Below are 20,966 nucleotides of genomic sequence, written 5' to 3'. Positions count from 1 at the left end.
AAAATCGAATTAAATAACAGGCCTGTTCTAAAAACACACCCGTAAAAAAAAACCCCCACTAAAACATAATCGAACTACGCCAGGCCGGCCGCACGGAATAGATGGGCCTTCAGGGCTTGGCAAAAAAGGCGCAGGTCCACAACTGTACGTAGGTCGGTGGGTAGGTCATTCCAGAGGGCAGGAGCTGCCACAGAGAAGGCTCTCCCCCTGGGGGTCGCCAGCCGGCATTGTCTGGCCGACGGCACTCTAAGGAGGCCCTCTCTGTGGGAGCGGACTGGTCAAAGGGAGGTGTTTGGTAGGAGGCGGTCTTGCAAATACCTAGGTTGCTGTGGCAAATGACCCAAGGCCTGGTTTAGGCTTCCCAGTGTGTCCCACACCCCTGAGGCACCCCATGCTCTGCTTCATGGCCTGTGCAGTTGCTTAATGAGTGCACTGGGAAGTACAGGGGCAGGAGTTATTTAAGCAAGGCATTCATGTGGCTACTTCGTTTCATGTCCATCAAGTCTTGTAATGTAACCAAAATGGACAAACTCCATTAGGGTCATAACTCAAGGACTACCGGTCCCCACGTGGAAGGAGATTAAATTAGATACTGACTTCTCCCATAGTTCTTAGAAATAGGCAAGGACGATCTCTCAAGATGTTATGCTAATTTAAATTCTACAGGAGGGTTGATTAACAACTAGTTGGAGCCAGAAAATATTGTCAGCTATATTTTGTCTTGTGAAGTTATATCTTCAGAATTTTCAGCTGGTGTGGGAAGGATACCACTGGCTGGGGTAATAAGAAATGATGCATTGTTAAGTGGTTCTCTCCTTTCGCTGAAGCTGGTTCCATTCTGTGTTGGTTGGAGAGGTCACATTAAGCCCAAAGCCCTGATTTTTAAGATACCTCAGTGTAACCTTCTCTGTTTGAGGTCAGTACTCACAATGACATTGATCCAACTTAACCAACCTATTAAAGCACCTTTTTAAAAGGTCAGGTTTAATTTGCACCCAGAATGGCTCTCTAGACTTGGTCAGGGCCATCTTAGTCCAATGTTCTTTCAGGGTGTCCAAACCAGAAGCCTTTGCATTGATCCAAAGCAGGAGAATTACACCTCTCACTCACCATTGCTCTTCTCTCCTGCCACTGCTAGGCAGAGGCATGTGAACTCACAAGTGGCACTACATCATCAAGACTATATCCCCTCTTTTTCAAAGGCTTCTCCAATCCCTCTTCAGTGGTTAGTAGCTGCTATCACATCTTGTGAGATTGGCTATTGTACTTCTATGTTACGTGTAGAAGACCTTAGGAGATGGAGAATATGGGCCATTCTACTTTCCCTGGAAAAATAACTTCCCTCAAAGATACTGTAACCCTTCGACTGTATTATATAACCTGATGCCTGCTCTTTCTAGAGGTAGCTCAGGCCATCCCCTGCCTATAAGACCAAGCAAGAACCAAGCCCTGTGCATTTCCAAGGCCATGAACTTTCTCTCCTCTGAGGTTATATTCAGCATCATTTTATTCTATCTAGCTCTTTTCTTCTCTTTGATCACAATCCTTGTGTTGGCAGCCTTAATTAAACATTACAACACACTGATCACCCAGGCCAACAACCAAGATCTCACTTATGATCCCGCATGCATGCACAAATAGGCCACACATGAGTGCATGCACACATGCAAATGGGGCTGCATGGGAGCAAGTGCTGCAAATGGGCAGCACTAGTGCCGGTGGGATGCTCAGAGCACTAGTGCCGGTGGGACACTCAGGGGTGCGATGGCACTAGCATCGGCAGGATGCTTGGAGCTGCGCTAGTGCCAGTGGGACACTCAGGGGCAGGGCAGCACTAGCACTGACAGGATGCTCAGGGCTGCGCCAACGCCAGTGGGATGCTCGGGTGAGGTGGCACTAGTGCTGGCAGGATGCTTGGGGCTGTGCTAGCGCCAGTGGGATAATTGGGGTCCTGCTAGCATGAGTATGAGGGGGTGAGTGCACACGCATGTGCACATGCACTGGCCATCCCTTCACGTGGCCCAATGGCAAAGCGACCGCAGCCTGGTAGTGTGCTGCAGTCCACAGGTTGGGGACCCCTGATGTAAATAACCTAACTGTACGTTTGGAAGATAAAACTGACACCAATTATTATGATGATGATGGTTTGACTATAAGCCTCCCAGTACAACTGAAACAAGAGTGTCAGGTAAATTCACAACTCTTAAGAGGTCAAGTTTGGGATTTTTTCCTTATGGACATCAGCAAGGTTGAGAATTCTTTGAGAAAAAAAAGATATGATTGACATCTTAGAGATGGAAACTTCACTCTACAAGGACCTGCTCCAGGTTAATTTACAATGTTTAATAGAGCAACCTATTTTATGGATATAAACAAGGTTGAGAACTCCTTGAAGAAAAATGATACCCTTGAGAGGAAAGAAATCATTCTTTGAAGAGAAGCTGGAGGGAGTAACTTAAATTTAATTATTTAATTAGGATGATTTTTTATAAACTTTGACATATGTATTGAAAGAAAGTATTAAGGTAGCTTCATATGTATACAATAAGTCCGTAAATGTATGTCCTCTGTTTTTTTGTTTGGTTGCCTGTTCTTTTTGTAATACTGTAAAGTTGTGATTGTAATGTTGTTACCTTCTACTGTGCTAAAGAAAGTCAGAAGTTAGTGCCTTTTTCTTTTCTCTTCTTTTCTCATACTATCTTTTTTCTTTTCCCTTCCCCTTTTTCTAGTTTTCTGTTACTTTTTAAATTTTCCTTTGTATTTTAATTTTGACAAACCAATACAAATTATTTAAAAAAGAGACAGAAAAAACAGAAAAAGCACCTTTGTGTCTGCAAGGCTTGCTCTTTCTGGATTATTAAAGGTAGCCAAAAGAAAAATGACCCCATGAGGGACTTGTTTCAAATGATTTGAGTCCTTGGACAATGTACTGCCATCTGTTTGTGAAATTAAATAGATATCCTTCCCAAATAACCAATTTCTAAGCATTTCCTGTACTCTTATTTGTAAGTTCACTCCAACACTGGAAGTTTTAAAGAAGAGACTGGACAGCCATTTGTCTGAAATGGTAAAGGGTTTCCTGCTTGAGCAGGGGGTTGGACTAGATGACCCCCAAGGTCCCTTCCAACTTTATTATTATTATTATTATTATTATTATTATTATTATTATTATTATTATTATTATTATTATTATTATTATTATTATTATTATTATTATTATTATTATTATTATTATTATTATTATTATACAAGCAAGACAACATCATAACACTCTAGACTCTAGAAAGAGTACAGAGAAGAGCAACAAAGATGATTAGGGGACTGGAGGCCAAAGCATATAAGGAAAGGCTGCTGGAATTGGGTATGTTATAGTTTAATGAAGAGAAGGACGAGGGGGGACATTATAGCAGTATTCCAATATCTCAGGGGCTGCCACAAAGAAGAGGGAGTCAAGCTATTTTCCAAGGTGCCTGAAGGCAGGACAAGAAGCAACAGATGGAAACTAACCAAGGAGAGAAGCAACCTAGAACTAAGGAGAAACTTCCTGACAATTAGAACAATTAACCAGTGGAACAACCTGCCTCCAGAAGTGGTGAATGCTCCAACAATGGAAGTTTTTAAGAAGAGACTGGACAGCCATTTGTCTGAAATGGTATAAGGTTTCCTGCCTGAGCAGGGGGTTGGACTAGATGACCTCCAAGGTCCCTTCCAACTTTATTATTATTATTATTATTACTCTGTCTTCCTCCCTGTTCAATAGTGAATGAGTCACAAAGTATTCCATTTATACTAGCCCATTCTTCCTTCCTTTCATCCATCCATCTTCCTTCTTCATAATAGTTGGAAAGGATGACAAATAATAAGAAAAGCACCATCAAAAAATATCAATTAATATCCATTTCACATCATCTTATTTATTAATACAGTATGTTTCTCAATTAGTTTAAGAGACAGTAAAAATGTGGGTCATTTAAACTGTAGGAAAAAATGCTAATAGTTTATCGAATGAAAACCCTAGTGGGGAACTCAACAAAGCCTCAGGGATCCTATGAAAACAAACAAAAAGACAAACAGTGAAACTAATGCAACACATTAATGGACAATAAAAACATTGGTGTTTGTTGCTGATCCACAGATACCTTCTAATTAGCCACATCACTTGATTTCCAAACCTGTCTTTTATTTGAACATTTTAAAGAAATTAAATCAAATACAAAAGTCAAAATAAGATTTCCCAATCCCCACATAAATCAGAGATTCTTATTCCTCATTATATTCTCTCTACAATTCAGATTGGGCCTCAATAGGATAATGTAGCATTTGGGAAAAAAGATACAAACCAAGAGAGCAGTTCCAGAGGCCAAAATGGAGAAGATCTCCACAACCACCATGGACTTCCCTTTGGTGCTCATATAACTGGGAAGGAAGGTGATCCAAACACTGCAAAAGACTAGCATGCTAAAAGTAATGAACTTGGCTTCATTAAAACTATCAGGCAATTTCCTAGATAAAAAGGCCACTGTGAAACTGATGAGGGCCAAAAAGCCAAGGTACGCGAGGACAATAAAAAACATTGAAGGTGTGCCTTCATTACATTCCAAGATGGTCTCACCAATCAGTGAGTGGAAGTCCAAGTTTGGAAATGGGGGAGAGGTTCCCAGCCAGGTGGCACAAAGAACTGCTTGGATCAGGGGACAGCCTAAGACAATGGAATTGGTCAATGGTTTTCCTAAGAGTTTCCTTGCCCTGTTCCCTGGCTTGGAGGCCATGAAGGCCAGAACCACCATGACAGTCTTTGCCAACACAGAAGAAACCGCAAGGGAAAAAAGAATGGCAAAGGTGGTTTGTCGGAAGAGACAGGTCAGCTTCATAGGTTGACCAATGAAGAGGAAGGAGCAGAGGAAACAGAGCAGGAGGGAGACTAGAAGGATGTAGGTGAGATCTCGATTGTTGGCCTTGACAATAGGTGTGTCACGGTATTTAAGGAAAATTGCCAGGACTGCCAATGTGATCATGGAGAGAGAAAGAGTGAGGAAAACTATGGTGTATCCCAAACTCTCTCCATAGGCTAGGAAATGGACCTTCTTGGCTTTGCACTGGTCATTGTCCTTCTTGGGGTATTGATCTTCTGGGCAAGGGTCACAGTGTTCTGCATCTAAAATCAAAAGTCATTCTATAAATATTCCAGATATACCTGCAGTGAAGAAGGTCTCTCCCCCCCAAGTTTCTCTGGGGGTGACATGGATGGTTCCTTTCTGCAATGGTCAGTTCCAAAAGAAGATAATGGAAGGGCCCCCTGGCCAGCTTATACTGTCATAAAAAGAACAAATCATCCTTCATTCATGATGACCATGGGATAGGTTAGCAAGAGACAAGGATCTGGCTGACCTGGTCAGTTTCCTATAGAGAAAAAAGTTTCCTCCAGTCACTGGACACTTCCATAATTACTTTGGATTTCAATATGAGAGAGATTGCCAACTGCTTTTTTCCCAATTTATTCTGGAACCCCCAAAAGACTTATAGATTTGTCAGCCAGGAATCCTGACATTTTGAGTTTGTACATTAACTCTTGGTGTGTGCTGAGAAAGATCACAATTTGAGAAAGAAATACAATTGTACACTGAGTATTGTCAGAGGGAAAGGTTTCTATTCATTCATTCATTTATTTACTTACTTACTTATTTATTTATTAAATTTATTTGCCACCCATCTTTTCTTGATTAAAAATTATTTACAGGGAAATAGACTACACGAGACAAAAGAGAAAGAGCCAGAGTCAGAATAGCACTGAGAGCTCTGAAGATGAACCTATTTATTTTTTAAAAAAGTATATACTACTCTGCTTTTCACATCAAATCTGCCCATTCAGACATTTTTTAATGGGAGGGGTTAAATGACATACCTATAAAGATATCTTCCTTCTCTAAGAGGTATATAAATTTCACGGGAGTTTGATAGTGCTGACAGAAAAATCATACATTAATTAATAAAAATTAAAGCTTGAAGAACACACACCACATCTTGAGGAAAGATTCATAGTTGGTTTTCCAATGGGGGAATAACAATATGAATGAAAAGCACAATCAAATGTGAGAATAAGCATAGAAAGGCTAGTAGGGACACCCATAAATTGTACCCTGAAACTATCCTGTATTAAATTGGTGAGGAACGAGAAAGGGTGACCTGTGGGGGAACGGCAGTTTAGATCCATTCACTGAGAGATTCTGCTGAAAAATATGACTGTTTGAAGCAGTTCAATCCTACCAAAAATGACAACAATAATAAAACATATTTTTATCTACTAAATGGTGTCTTGATCCTGAAAGATCTATATTTGAAGTCTGCTCTACCTGTATGATTAGAAATGGTCCCTTCTGGACAAGGATCACATTGGTAGCAGCAGACCTGCTTGCCCTCTGGAACACGTCTCCTCTCGCCTGAATGGCACCTCTTTATGCCACACCTGGCAAAGGGCACCTTCTAAGAGAGAAAAGGGAAATGCTTGAGATGGCCTAAAATGAACATACTTGATTTATTCATTTCCACATTCCTATTTCTATGTTCAGAATCTCTTCAAAAGAAATGATTCATCAGAGTCTACCAGAACACAAAAATGGCAACTAGGACACTCAGGCCAGTGACACTCCAACCTACCAATGGATGCTGGAGATTGGAACTGGGACTTCAGCACACAAAGGAAGGCTTGTGACATTAAGAAAGAACAGAACACTATCGTGGAGCAGGGACTTTGATCTCAACTTTGATCTGCATATCTGGCAAGAACTATGGGCATGAAATAGGAAGCTCACGTTGGCCACATCCTACTAAGAAAACCTTTACAAAATGTTTTATAGATGGCATTTCCCACCCACAAGACTAGCTAAAATGGGCCCAAATATTTCTCCTACATGCTGGAAATGTAAATTGGCAAGAGGGACATATTATCATATGTGGTGGGAATGCTCAAAAGCCCGTGACTTTTGGAACAAGGTTAAAAAATGGCTAGAAGAAATACTGATTACAGAGGTAGAGCTAAAACCAGAACTCTTCTTACTAGGTATTATCACGCAGAAATACGATAAAGGGGCACTTCACTTGATGATACATATTTTCACAGCTGCTAGATTGGCCTACGCACAAAACTGGAGAAACAAAGAAATTCCAACAGAAGAAGAGATTCTATATAAAATCTTATCGTGTGCTGATATGGATAGGCTTACTATGGAATTAAAGGACAAGACAGAATCAGAATATTTTGAAATCTGGGACAAATTTTATTGCTTGTACGAGTCAAGGAGAACTGTTCGGGTTTTAAGTTAGTGTTAAGTTTGTGGTATATAAAACTGTATGCTAGTATATAGAAAAACAAATTTCAGACTGTATTATATAGGAAAATATGTGTATATAGAGATTAGGAATTATATGTATGACAAGGAAAAAATTGTTAGGATTATATATACTGGAACGTCACGTTATGTCCTTTTTTGTTTTAACTGTTTTATTAATAAAAAAACTTTTTTTTAAAAAAAAAGAAAGAACAGAACAGAATAGAATAACAAAATTGGAAGGGACCTTGGAGGTCTTCTAGTCCAACCCTCTGCTCAGGCAGGAAACCCTATATGATTTCAGACAAATGGTTGTCCAGTCTCTTCTTAAAAATGTCCAGGGTTGGAGCATTCACAACTTCTGGAGGCAAGTCATTCCACTGATTAATTGTTCTAACTGTCAGGAAATTACTCCTTAGTTCTAGGTTGCTTCTCTCTTTGGTTAGTTTCCATCTGTTTCTTCTTATCCTGCCTTCAGGTGCTTTGGAGAATAGCTTGACTCCCTCTTCTTTGTGGCAACCCCTGAGATATTGGACGACTGCTATCATGTCACCGCTAGTCCTTCTTTTCATTAAACTAGACATACCCAATTCCAGCAACCGTTCTTTATATGTTTTAGCCTCCAGTCCCCTGATCATCTTTGTTGCTCTTCTCTGTACTCTTTCTAGAGTCTTAACATCTTTTTACATCGTGGTGACCAAAACTGGATGCAGTATTCCAAGTGTGGCCTTACCAAGGCCTTGTAAAGTGGTATTAATACTTCACGTGATCTTGATTCTCTTCCTCTGTTACTGCAGCCTAGAACTGTATTGGCATGAGGTACAGTGTATCTAAGACAGAGAATTATAAGGATCCAACTGAATGAGAATGGTCCATGCAAATCACTGTTGCCTGTTCTAATTGCATCCTAAGTTTACAGCAGATTTTTTCCCAATTCAAACCTTTAGTGGTCGTGCCACAAATCAGACCTCTAATGTGTTGCATGAAAAGCAGATTTTTACAAAATGGCTCTCATATTTTCAGATTTAGTAATCTGATTTCCTGTTAGAAATGTGTTCTTCATCCCCATGAGATAATGCATCTTTCCTGGATTTTACAACATTTGTTTCCAACTCACCTTTGTAGCTAAAATGATTTGTTCAGAGTTAATGCTGAAACCTTGACCTGGGGGAGCCCTAGGATCTATCTCTCCAACTTTCACAGGGACAAAAGATTGATTCGGGAGGAAAAGCCAGTTGAAAAGATCATAACGAGCAGATCCCAGTCCATTTTCTGAGAAGAAGACTTCTTCTCCAGCACTGTTGTTGAACTGGACGTTCCTCAAACTGGAAAGAATCTGAAAGAAAGGAGGCCTTCAGAGATTGGAGTACTTGGCTGAAAGCCACAAATAAGACATCATGGCTTATTTTATTCTATGATGGCCATCATCTTAAAGAGATGTGTGTATGTTTGAGAAGCTTGTAGAGTTCCCTTGGTGGAGATCAAAGCAATCGAAGTAACACCAAATATGTGATTCCTTCCTCAATATTACAAAATGTATCATTGTTTTTTCAACCCTACTTTTACCAGAATGATACCTACAAGAATTTAATGCCACATTCCAAATTTCATTATACAGTTTTGCTTCTGTGATCCTTGGTTACATGCATTTTTAAATCAGAATCAGAATATTTACTTTGGCCCAATGTCTTGTAAATGACAAACACATTTTAGGAATGATTAAATATTTAGCATCACAACACTATAAGATACCACTGGTTTTCTCTTGCTGATAATTAAACAAAGCAAAATGCAGGAGCCAGGTCTGGTGAAGTGGAGCCATGTGGAAGGAAGTGCGGCCCAGCTTTATCAATTCACTGTCCAGAGAGGCCCAATGTTTAGCCATTAATGGAAAAAAGTCTGACGTGTTTCAGATGAAGAATATTTGGGTCCTGCTGTGGGCTCAAGTTGACAAATCAATCATAGTATCATAGGGCTGGAATGGATGTTGGAGATCTTGTAGTCCAACCTTTGCCCAAGGCAGAAGTCCATTTCTGGACAAATGGTTTTCCAATCTTTTTTGAAATCCTCAAGTGATGCAACTTCCTGTTCCATTGATTAATTGTTCTCACTGCCCAGAAATTCCTCCAGGTTGAATCTCCCTCTGATAAGCATCCACCTATTGCTTCTTGTCCTGCCTCAGTTGCAAAGGAAAATAAATTAATCCCCTTTTCATTGTGACAGCCCTTTTGGTAGACTGCTATCATGTCTCCCCTGAGCTTTCTCTTCATGACAATTTAACAATTGCTGTGTTAATATCCTTTCAAAAGCTTTGATATGGCAGCATGCAGACTTTTAATCAGTATTTAAAGAAATACTGTACATGTGGGTAGCTTTCTCTTTAAGGATCTGTGGAATGGACAAAAAGTCACAGTGATTACCTGCCATGACTGGACATTTGAGATTCTCTTTCTAAGTCTTGTCATGGTTGGTCGTGCTCCTGATCCATACATTCTGTGTAATGCATGTGCTGCAGCAAATATGGCATTGTAGATGTTGTAACTTTCATCTGTCATTCTTGTTTCAAAAATATAATTTGGCAGATTGTGTAAATTCTCTTTTCCTGTACATTGTTTTTCACCCTTTGGAGGGATATTGCCTGCTTTGTGAATCTTGCAACCGAAGACCATTTCCCACCATAGTGGGAGAAAAACATCCCTTTGTGGATTCAAAGGGTCTAAAGACAGGAGAAAATGGCTAAATTCTGGGACATCCTCGGTATGGCCCCTAAAATGTAAAGCCCCATGGAAAGGCTTTATAACTTGCAATATGTCTCGAGATCCCACTACACTAAGTTTCCAATGAGAAGTTAAGATCCAAACTTTCCAAAATGGTGTGTGTCTCAATTTTTCTTGAGTATACAGAGCCACCTGTACACTAGTAATACTATTAGAATCACCAAAGAGAATAACCACTTCAGTTTTAGACCAAGTTGGGAAAATACGAAGTAATTTTGTCACTGTATTATAAATATTATCTGATTTCAACATTTCAGTGAAAGCTAGGCAGATCTCCTTCTCCTCAAGCATTGGCATCAGAGATGAGATGAAATGGTCTCCACTGTCATCTTCAGGGGCTACCAGCCCAACCCAGTTCCACTGGAAATACAGGAGCAGCTGGAGTAAACCCACGTACTGATGAAATTCATTGGGGTTAATCCGGAAGAAGGAAGGATAAACTTTTCTGTCTATCTGAGTGAAATCAAAATCAGCACCAAGCTAGAGAAAGTGAGATTCATTTTTCAAAGACAAAGTCAAGTTTTATGATGACTTTACAGGTCACAATTGTATAGTTTCTTGCCTCTTCAATTAAGGTAGCTCACTTTGACTGACAAGCTTAAACTTCTCTTTCTTCTTATGAAGGGCCACATATATTGCTTAGCTGAGATATGGGAACAACTCATCAATCTGATACATGGAATAAAGTATGCAGAAAGTGTGGCTATCCTTTTAAGAAAAATAAGTTAGGAAGGAATTCCACTTGGCAAGTACAACATTTCAGCATTATCTTATCTCTCTATTTGTAGTTAGGTAAAAACGCCTTTATACATAAACTACAAAAATGAATTCAACTACAGCATGGATTTTCTAAATCACATACCCTTTGATGTGCCCCCGGAAGCTCTAAGTTTTCTGTATGTGCTTCCGATATTTGTCTACTCTATACTTTCTCCAGTGGAGCTTCCTTACCTGTGGGACCTTGAAGATGCTGAAGATGGAAGCCATCTGCCTTGAGGATTTGGAATTGAAACCTCCAATAACAGAAAGCAGAATGTCCTTCTGATCACATTTATAACCTGGAACCATTTGGTTTTGTGAGGAGAGCAGAAAGAAGCTGATTAGGAAAATCTTCCTCTCAACCTGGAAATTGCTATAAATGTTGAAGCCAAGAGTGATGTTTGGGAGGAGAACCAGACCTTTGTTGACTTCTGCAACTGCAAACATCAAGACTAGGAACTGCTGGTAGCTCTTGGATTCATGTCTGTAATTAGAAAAAAAAAACAGTGGTGAAAATTACAGGAAAGCTTGTGTTGGAGTTTTCCTTGCATTTTTTAAAGTGTTCATTGGAGCAGAAACTCCCATGTTGTTTTTAAAGGATCTTCCTTGGTTAAATTTGGATGGCTTTGAGAGAAGGAAGAAAAGTCTTTCTATGCATACCATGGATCATTTTATACCCCTCTATCATTCCTCCCTTCTTCATTTTGCTACAGTGGTTATAATGCCTCCCAATTGCTCCTCTAATCAATTTGATTCACTCTTGGAGCAGTTTTTTTCAGGTCTGGTAACCACTGATGAGCACAAGACTTACTGAAGGCCATTATTCATAAGCATTGCAAATTCTAAAACTTTTTTTTTCAGTATCGCACAATGGAAAAGTATTGAGCTTTTGTTTATTCAATTTCCATAGCTACCTGTCAGGGGAGAAAGATGAAGACTACAAGTTTATGGAGATGCTCAGTCATCCAGGTCATGATTGCCCCAAAGGTGCTTTTTTAAGAGGCACCTGGACTTTCTTGTTTTTCTTTGTAGACATTTTGCTTCTCATCCAAAAAGCTTCTTCAGCTCTGACTGAATGGTGGGGAAATGGCAGGATTTATATTCCTTGCAGACAGCTGGTCCTTTGCATTCTTTTAGGGAGTCGTTAAGGCCACTTGGAGGTTTACCTTTCTCTCGGGGTCATCTGAGTAGTGCAAATGTTTGTGGAGCCTTCTTGCCTGCAGGATCCCCAACAGACTGTGCCTGTCTTCAACAGTGAAGGGACACAGGGCAGAAGATATCCTGCAGCCAAGAAGGCTCCACACCCATTTGCACTACTCAGGTGATCTTGAGAACACAGCTAAACCTCCAAGTGGCCTCAAGAACTCTCTGAAAGAATGCAAATGACCAGCGGTCTGCAAAAAATATGAATCCTTCCATTTCCACACCATCCAGTCAGAGCTGAAGAAGCTTCTTGGATGAGAAGCAAAATGTCTTCAAAGAAAAATAAATAAAAATCCGCTTGAAAAAGCATATTTGGGACAACCAAGACCATACATGAATAAAACTGATTTATTACTACTCTGTCTATGCATAAAAATCTATGCATAGAAATCTATTAAACTAACAGCACTATTTTGGCACTAGATAAGGGTCACAAAAATTCAAGAGCAGCTGGACTCTAGTCCATTTGTGACTATGTAAAAACTCTAGGCTGATTCCTCTTTTGATTCCACTCTCAGGTTCTGCTGCTCTTTCTTCTACATCACCCAAATCAACCAAGTGACTCTGGGTGACTTGGTTGAATTTTCCACTGTGACTTTCTGTCAAAATTAATATTACCAGTCAACTTCTTCATGACAGCAACACAGTTTTCAAGGGGTTCTCCCTCCTTATATTTGATGTTGTTTATCAAATTGATTATTTATCATCTTCCTGATGAAGAATGCTGGAAAGACTAGGAATTCTAGCCTATTTTATGAGCTTGCCTCTTTATTGAAAAAAGAAAAAAGATTTCAACTAGGCTAGGGCATTGCAACCATCCCCAGAACACGTATTTCTGAAAAGAATCCCTGAATACAAAATAAATCAATCATCTTACCACCACCCACAAGTGAAACTTACAACATTCGATAAGTAAGAAGGAATGGGTCTTTTTGAAAGTCTGGGATGCTTGCAGAAGAAATGGTTGCCAGAGGTAAATTCCCACCAATAATCAGATCACCAGGCCTGTAATATTCCCATTGATCCTGAATCTGTAAAGGGTTTATGAAAACACATATAGTTTGCATCCTCTTAGCAGTAATTGGAGGCAGGAACCAGAAGAGCAGCAGCAGTAGGAGAGGCAGCCCAATCATTCTTGTCACCTTCCCTCCTAGATCAGAAATCAAGATTTGTTCAGAAGCTGAATTGCAGGTAACACTTGAAAATCTCACTAGCACTTTAACACAATAGAGATAAGCCACGTCACTTGAATATCCAAGGCAAATTTATATCAGTCATGCTTCCTCTTCCCTGTGTTTGGGCTGTGACCAAAGAGAAAACTAAGGCAGCTGAATCTCAATAAACCCAGGTGTGTTTTTTCTTTACAAAACAAGGTAGGTGTCTTGTCCTGCCCCCACAGGGAGAATTCAAAGCATATTTTTAAAGCAGGTTTTATAATGGAAGACTTTGTGGGTAGAAATCCAGAGAGGATATTAAAAATTATTGTTCTTCTGATAATTAGTCTTCACACAAAAAGAAACCATAGTCCAACATACACACACACACCCAAAAAAACACTGCAAAAGACATACTAGAAACAAAAATCCAAATAAGCAAGAAAATGGTAAGGAACACCTATCCAACCTTGATGAATACAAATCACTGTGACCTGACAGACTACACCCCAGGGTTCTGAAGGAGCTGGCAGATGTTACATCAGAACCATTGCACCACATCTTTCATAAATCCTGGAGCACCAGGGAAGTACCCGAGGACTGGAAAAGGGGTGATGTGGTACCCATCTTCAAGAAAGGGGGGAAAATGGATCCAGGAAACTACAGATCAAATAGTTTAACATCAATACCTGGGAAGATCCTAGAAAAGATAATAAAAAACAGATCTGTGAACAACTAGAAGCAAACAAAGTCATAACTAGCAGCCAGCACGGGTTTGTTAAAAACAGATCATGCCAAAACAATCTTATCTCATTTTTCAATAAAGTGACTAAACTAGTAGACCAGTGAAACGCAATGGACGTAGTATACTTAGATTACAGTAAGGCATTTGACAAAGTGGACCACAACCTAATTGGCAAGCTAGAAAAAGGTGGAATACACAACATCACCACCAGATGGATCTGTAGCTGGCTGACAAACTATACTCAACAAGTAGTCCTCAACGGCACTACATCCACATGGCGAGAAGTAAGCAGTGGGGTACCACAAGGTTCCGTCTTAGGCCCAGTACTCTTCAATATCTTCATTAATGATTTACATGAAGGAATTGAACGGGAACTCATCAAATTTGCAGATGACACCAAGCTGTCAAGAGTAGCCAACACCCCAGAAGACAAACTTAGGATCCAAAAAGATCTTGACAAACTCAAACAATGGGTCCTATCCAACAAAATGAGTTTCAGTGTGGAGAAAATCAAAGTCTTACACTTAGGCAGGAAAAATCAAAGGTATGAATACAGGTTGGGTGAGACCTGGCTTAAAAACAGTAACTGTGAGAGGGACCTTGGAGTCCTAGTGGATGATCACTGGACTATGAGCCAGCAGTGTGCAGCAGCAACCAAAAAAGCTAATACAATCCTGGGTTGTATAAACAGAGGCATAGAATCAAGATCATGCGAAGTACTAGTACCACATTACAAAGCTCTAGTAAGACCACATCTGGAATACTGCAGCCAATTTTGGTCACCATACTACAAAAAAGATGTTGAGACCTTGGAAAAAGTTCAGAGTAGAGCAACTAAAATGATCAAAGGCCTGGAGGCTAAAACATATGAAGAACAGCTGCGGGACTTGGGTTTGGATAGTTTAAAGAAAAGAAGGAATAGGGGAGACTTGATAGCAGTATTCCAGTATCTGAGGGGCTGCCACAAGGCAGAAGGGGTCAGGTTGTTCACCAGAGAGAAGGAAGAGAAACAATGGTTGGAAACTGATCAAGGAGAGAAACAACCTGGAATTAAGGAGAAACTTCCTGACAGTGAGGACAATCAACCAGTGGAACAGCTTACCCTCAGAAATCATGGGCACTTCATCACTGGAGATTTTTAAGAAAAGTCTAGACAATCACCTGTCCGAGATGGTGTAGGTTCTCCTGCTTGAGCAGGGGGCTGGAGTATAAGACCCCAGGGTCTATTCTATTCTATTCTATTCTATTCTATTCTATTCTATTCTATTCTATTCTATTCTATATTCTATATTCTATATTCTATATTCTATATTCTATATTCTATTCTATTCTATTCTATTCTATTCTATTCTATTCTATTCTATTCTATTCTATTCTATTCTATTCTATTCTTGAAAGGAAAAGCATTTCTCCTTGCAAAGAATGTGTCATGGTTCTTATAGATGAGACCAGTAGAAATAAGAACTCTGGGGCAATTGATTTCCTCAAAGAACAAATTGTAATGGCTACATAATATCAGCATGAACATAGGTGAAACCAAGACTTGAAGTCCCCCCCCCAAAAAAGTTACAAAGTAAAATTTAAACTTCCCACCCACTAAATATGTAATAAATCACATTTTCCAATCAACACCTTTGGTGGGCTCTATAACGGTTGTTCTAGCCCCTGAAACACTTGAGCTATTTGACCTGGGTTCCCACAAGAAAGTTTTTGTTATGACTGAACTAGAAGAATGCATCTTCCCTCCCCCTTAGCTGTGGCAAGCCAAAAAACGAAGAAAGATGGCTGTAGCCAACATAGTTTTGTAGGTTTGACAGAATGGTTGGTGGAATTGGGTATGTCTATTCTATTCTATTCTATTCTATTCTATTCTATTCTATTCTATTCTATTCTATTCTATTCTATTCTATTCTATTCCTACCCACTTACCACTAACCTTTGGTTGCACACCAGAAAGGAAAAGACATGTTTATGTCTCTATTTGCTGATCCACAAAGTAGATGGACGTGACACTCAAAGGTGGTGCATATTTGAACTACCTGAAACTGAGCACCTATAAACAATTTGGAGTTTGGGCTGTGCCCCTAGTTTCTTCAGATAATACTAGTGCTAATGTGGCATGGTGGCACATGACAATCATTTGCAGTCTAGTAATTGCAAGCAATAATACCAATGTTTGGATGGAAGGTTTATTTAATATATATCCACATGACAGGGAACAAAATTAGAAACTCACTTCTCCAATAGATTTTATAAATAGCTGGAGGTTCTCTCGAGATAGTAGACTAATGTAAAATCTACACAAATATTGTCTAACAACTAGGTGGATCCAGAGAAGTTTGTCTCCTGTCTTTGTTGTATGAAATATATCTTTAGAATTATCAACTGGTGTGGAAAGGTCACTATTACCCATGGTAAACCTCTGGACTATCTGGAGTAATAAAAATTAGTGCATGGTGTTATGTGATTCTCTCCATTCTCTGAACTTGGTTTCAGTTAATGTTGATTGGAGGGGAGAGATTGAGCCCAACCCTGATTTTCAGGGTGCTTCAGGAAGCCATTTTTTTTCAGGGAGACCCTATACCATTTCAAATGGCTGTCCAGTCTCTTTTTGAAAGTTTCCAGTGATGGAACACCCATAACTTCTGAAGGCAAACTATTCCACTGTTTGATTGCTCTCACTGTTCGGAAATTTCTCCTTAGTTCTAGTTGCTTCTCTGCTTGATTAGTTTCCATCCATTGTTTCTTGTCTGGCCTTTTGGTACTTTGGAAAATAGTTTGATTCCGTCATCTTTGTAAGAGCCCCTCAAATTTTGGAACAGTGATATCATGTCACCCCTAATCCTTCTTTTAATTAGACAGATATACCAGATAGATTAGATAGATAGATATACTAGATATACCCAATTTCTGTAACCGGTCTTTGTATGCTTTAGCCTCCAGTCCCCTAATCATTCTTGTTGCTCTTCTCTGCACTCTTTCTAGAGTCTCAACATCTTTTTATATTGTGGTGACCAGAACAGGATGCAGTATTCCAAGTGTGGTCTTACTAAGGCTTTGTAAAGCGGTACTACAGCTTCATGTGATCTTGATTCTATCTTTCTATTAATTCAGTCTAGGATTGCATTGGCTTTTTTGGATGCTGCTGCATAGTGTTGGCTCATTTTTAAGTGATAGTCCACTAGAACTCCAAGATCCCTCTCACAATTACTAGCATTAAGTCAAGTTTCACATAGTCTATACCAGGGGTGTCAAACTCAATTTCACTGAGGGCTGCATCAGCATTGTGGTTGCCCTGGGGGGGCTGGGTGGGTGTGGTGAGAGTGGGTGCAGCCTACTGGGTGGGCGAAGATGGAGTGGGTGTGGCCTACTGGGTGGGTGTGGCCAGCTCTACATCGTTCGCGTCAAGGATGCCTGTGGGGGCCTGGGCAGGAGTGGGACAGATCTGAGGGTCTCTGGCAGAAGGGGGTGGGACCGGGGCAAGTGCCAAGGCATGGTCCACTGGAGGAGCCTCACTGTTCCTCTCAGGCCATGCACGGGGGGGGGGGGCTTATGGAGCTAAGACTGAATGCGTTTCAGCATAGATGGCCACCACAAAATTGTACATTGGCTCCCAGCTGGGCCTGGGCCAGGGCCAAGACAGCGGGGGCCATTCCCTCACTGTTTCCAGGATGGCTTCGCGAGCCACATGAAACCACTTCACGGGCCGCATCCGGCCCCCGGGCCTTGTGTTTGACATGTCTGGTTTATACCTATACAGTTGGTTTTTCTTGCCTAAGCATAAACCCTTACATTTATCTACATTGACTTTCATTTTGAGAGGTGCCTGCTGGCTTTAGCTGAAAAGCTAGGATGATCATCATGCATTGGGTGACCTTGCTGAAAACATAATCATGAATGAAATTCAATTCTGATGTAGGACATACCGTGTTTTCCCAAAAGTAAACCTGTCCCCAAAAGTAAGCCGCAGTTGATTTTTAGGGGTGGGCCTGATATAAGCCCTCCCCCGAAAGTAAGCCATACTTAAGGCCCTGCACAGACGGCCTCTGTGATGAGCTGAAGCCGATGGGGGAGGGGGGATGCATTATACTAAAAGATTGTGAAGTTGGAATTGATGGATCTTTTTTTCCCCAAAAAAACCCACCTTCGTTTGTTTCCTTGCACGCGGCGGCTGCGAATCGCGAAAGAGAAATGGCATGGGGCTGGGAGTCAGGTAAAGAAAGAAAGGCAATTTCTGGGGGGAGTGAGGATTTCTTTCCTTACCTCCCCCACTTGTTCTGAGGCCACTTTCCACTCATCCGCGTTGCTCTTGCTAGTGGCCCAACTGCCCACTTCAGCAGCCTCCCTCCCCGAGCCTCTGGCACTCCACCTGCTGCTTTGGTCAGCCTTCCCACCGCTGCCCAACATGGCCACCCCGGGCTGCAGGGGCTGGCATGTCATGGGAAGGGCATGCACCCCACCCTCCCACCACCATACAGAGTAAGGTTGCCACGCTCGCCTCCGCCCAGATTCCCTCGCCCCCCCAAGCATTTTTTACTAACCTGCCTTTCACCTGCTTTTCATTTCTCTGTTTGCTTCTCAGCCTTTGTCGTGGGTTTGTGGGACTATCGGTAAAAAAAAAAAGTTCCATCAGACTTTCTAACTTGAGATCTTGTGAGAAGTTAGAAAGTCTGATGAAACTTTTTTTTTACCAATAGTCCCACAAACACACGGTGAAGGCTGAGAAATGAATGGAGAAACAGAATGCAGCTGAAAGGCAGGTTAGTAAAAAAAAATGTTTGGGGGAGGTGAGGACATCGAGGCGGTGGCGGGCGCAGCAACCTTACCCGGTGTGGCTTCGGTAGGTGTCTGGCAGGGGGAGGGAAGCAACTGTTCTGCCACCATGCTAGCGCCACCGTGTTGCTTCTCTACCCCATGCACAGGCTCCGCCCCACCCCTGCATGCTCGCAGCCTACTGGTGCCGGTACTGGCAAAAAGTAAGCCCTCTCTAAAAGTAAAACACTGTGCTTACTTCAGAGCCCAAAAGAAAGTAAGAGAGTGTCTTACTTTCATGGAAACACAATAGATCAAATTAGGTCAATGACTTACTGAGGATCTCCAAGAGATGATAGGGCACAATAGATGATTACAATCCAGCTAACATGCTATGCTCTTCCCTCCCAGGAAACTCCACCCTATTGATGAGGTAGCATAGCAGAAATGGATTAATGGGGGATTCAAAAAAGCCAAATGAACAGAATAGGGAATCCTACAAAGCCTAAGGAGATTGTGGAATAATACACACATCTTTAACACCAAAACTTATTTCTTTGCAGGTCATTGGTCCTCACTGGTATCAGTTAGAAGCCATGGAAAATAAAAGGTTGGATGATTGTTGCTGACAACTGGTATATTGGGACCAAGATATTATCAAATGGATATGTTCCTCCTTCATTTCATCATTTTTAAAAAATATTTTATTCTAAACATGTCTCAAAGATAAGTGAAAATGTGGGGATCTCCTGAATTATTTAGAGATTCTTGTTTCTTATTAAATTTTCTTTACAGTTAAGATTGGGTCTCAATAGGATAATGTAGCATTTGGGGGAAAAGATACAAACCAAGAGACCAGTCGCAGAGGCCAAGATGGAGAAGATCTCCACAGCCACCATGGACTTCCCTTTGGTGCTCAGGTAGGTAGGGAGGAATGTGATCCAAACACTGCAAAAGACAAGCATGCTAAAAGTAATGAACTTGGCTTCATTAAAGCTGTCGGGCAATTTTCTGGCCAGAAAGGCTACTGTGAAACTGATGAGGGCCAGGAAACCTAAGTAGGCGAGGACAGCATAAAACATTGAAGCTGAGCCTTCATTACATTCCAAGATGGCCTCTCCTACCAAGGAGTGGAAGTCCAAGTTAGGATATGGGGGAGATGTCACCAGCCAGATGACACAAAGAATTGCTTGGACTAGGGGACAGGCTAAAACAATGGAATTGGTCAGTGGTTTTCCTAAGAGTTTCCTTGTCCTGTTCCCTGGCTTGGTAGCCATGAAGGCCAGAACCACCATGACAGTTTTTGCTAAGACAGAGGAAACAGCAAAGGAAAAGAGAATGGCAAAGGCAGTTTGTCGGAAGAGACAGGTGATCTTCCCTGGTTGACCAATGAAGAGGAAGGAACAGAGGAAGCAGAGCAGGAGGGAGACCAGGAGGATGTAGGTGAGATCTCTGTTGTTGGCCTTGACAATCGGTGTGTTATGATGTTTAAGGAAAATCACCAGGACTGCAGATGTGCTCACAAAGAGAGAAAGAGCAAGAAAAATTAAAATGTATCCCAGGGTCTCTTGATAGGCAAGGAAGTGGATCTTCTTGTCAATGCAGTGATCAGTGTTCTTGTTGGTATATTGATCTTCTGGGCAAGGGTCACAGTGGGCTGCATCTAAAATCAAGAATCTGCCATGAGCATTATCAGGTGCTTCGCTTTCTTCTGTGGGCAAATCACCAAAGTAAGTGATGGAATGTTCTATTGCATATTTTATGTGGCATCAAAAAGAGTAACTCATTCTATATTCATGATGACTGTGGGGATAGGTAAGTCAGAAACAAGAGTTTGTTTAGCTCCAGCTCACCTGTCAGTGTGCTGCAGAAAAAAATGTCTCTCTTCACTCACTGGGCACATTCATGACAACTGTGGCTTTCATTGTCAGGAGAGATAGCGGTTTTTTTCCCCACACTTTACACAAGAATCCCCAGAAGACAAATAAATCAGTATTCTTGCTATTCTGTTTCTGTGACCATTATCTGTTGCTTATCTATGGCTCAACTACTATGCTCTGTATTTGAGATCAACTCATTCAGACATTTTTTTGAAGGAAAGAGTTAGCAGACATACATAGATGGATCTCTTTCTCTTGCAGGCCTATTTCCTGGCTGATTGATAATGTCGAAAGAAGAAGCAAACTGTAAAAAAGATTAAAGCATGAATCACACACCCCACTCATTCAGAAAAAGATTGGAAATTGGCTTC

At 40.9% G+C, this 20,966-nt stretch overlaps 1 protein-coding gene across 1 annotated transcript; it reads right to left on the bottom strand.

Annotated features, from left to right (window-relative positions):
- Positions 1-4,250: 4,250 nt before the first annotated feature.
- On the bottom strand, positions 4,251-18,370 carry LOC114922586 (vomeronasal type-2 receptor 26-like). Its single transcript, XM_029284218.1, has 7 exons — positions 18,227-18,370; positions 12,965-13,095; positions 11,054-11,345; positions 9,746-10,582; positions 8,443-8,661; positions 5,903-5,960; positions 4,251-5,155 (listed from the first exon to the last, which is right to left on the bottom strand). Exons 1-7 carry the CDS (start codon positions 18,368-18,370, stop codon positions 4,251-4,253), a joined length of 2,586 nt encoding a protein of 861 aa, XP_029140051.1.
- Between the last annotated feature and the right edge of the window lie 2,596 nt (positions 18,371-20,966).

Source organism: Protobothrops mucrosquamatus, unplaced genomic scaffold (assembly GCF_001527695.2).
Source record: "Protobothrops mucrosquamatus isolate PMUCROS unplaced genomic scaffold, P.Mucros_1.0 scaffold445, whole genome shotgun sequence".
NCBI classification, from domain to species: Eukaryota; Metazoa; Chordata; class Lepidosauria; order Squamata; family Viperidae; genus Protobothrops; species Protobothrops mucrosquamatus.
Note: the sequence above shows the minus strand (reverse complement) of the source record. Positions and strands in the feature narration are given on the sequence as shown.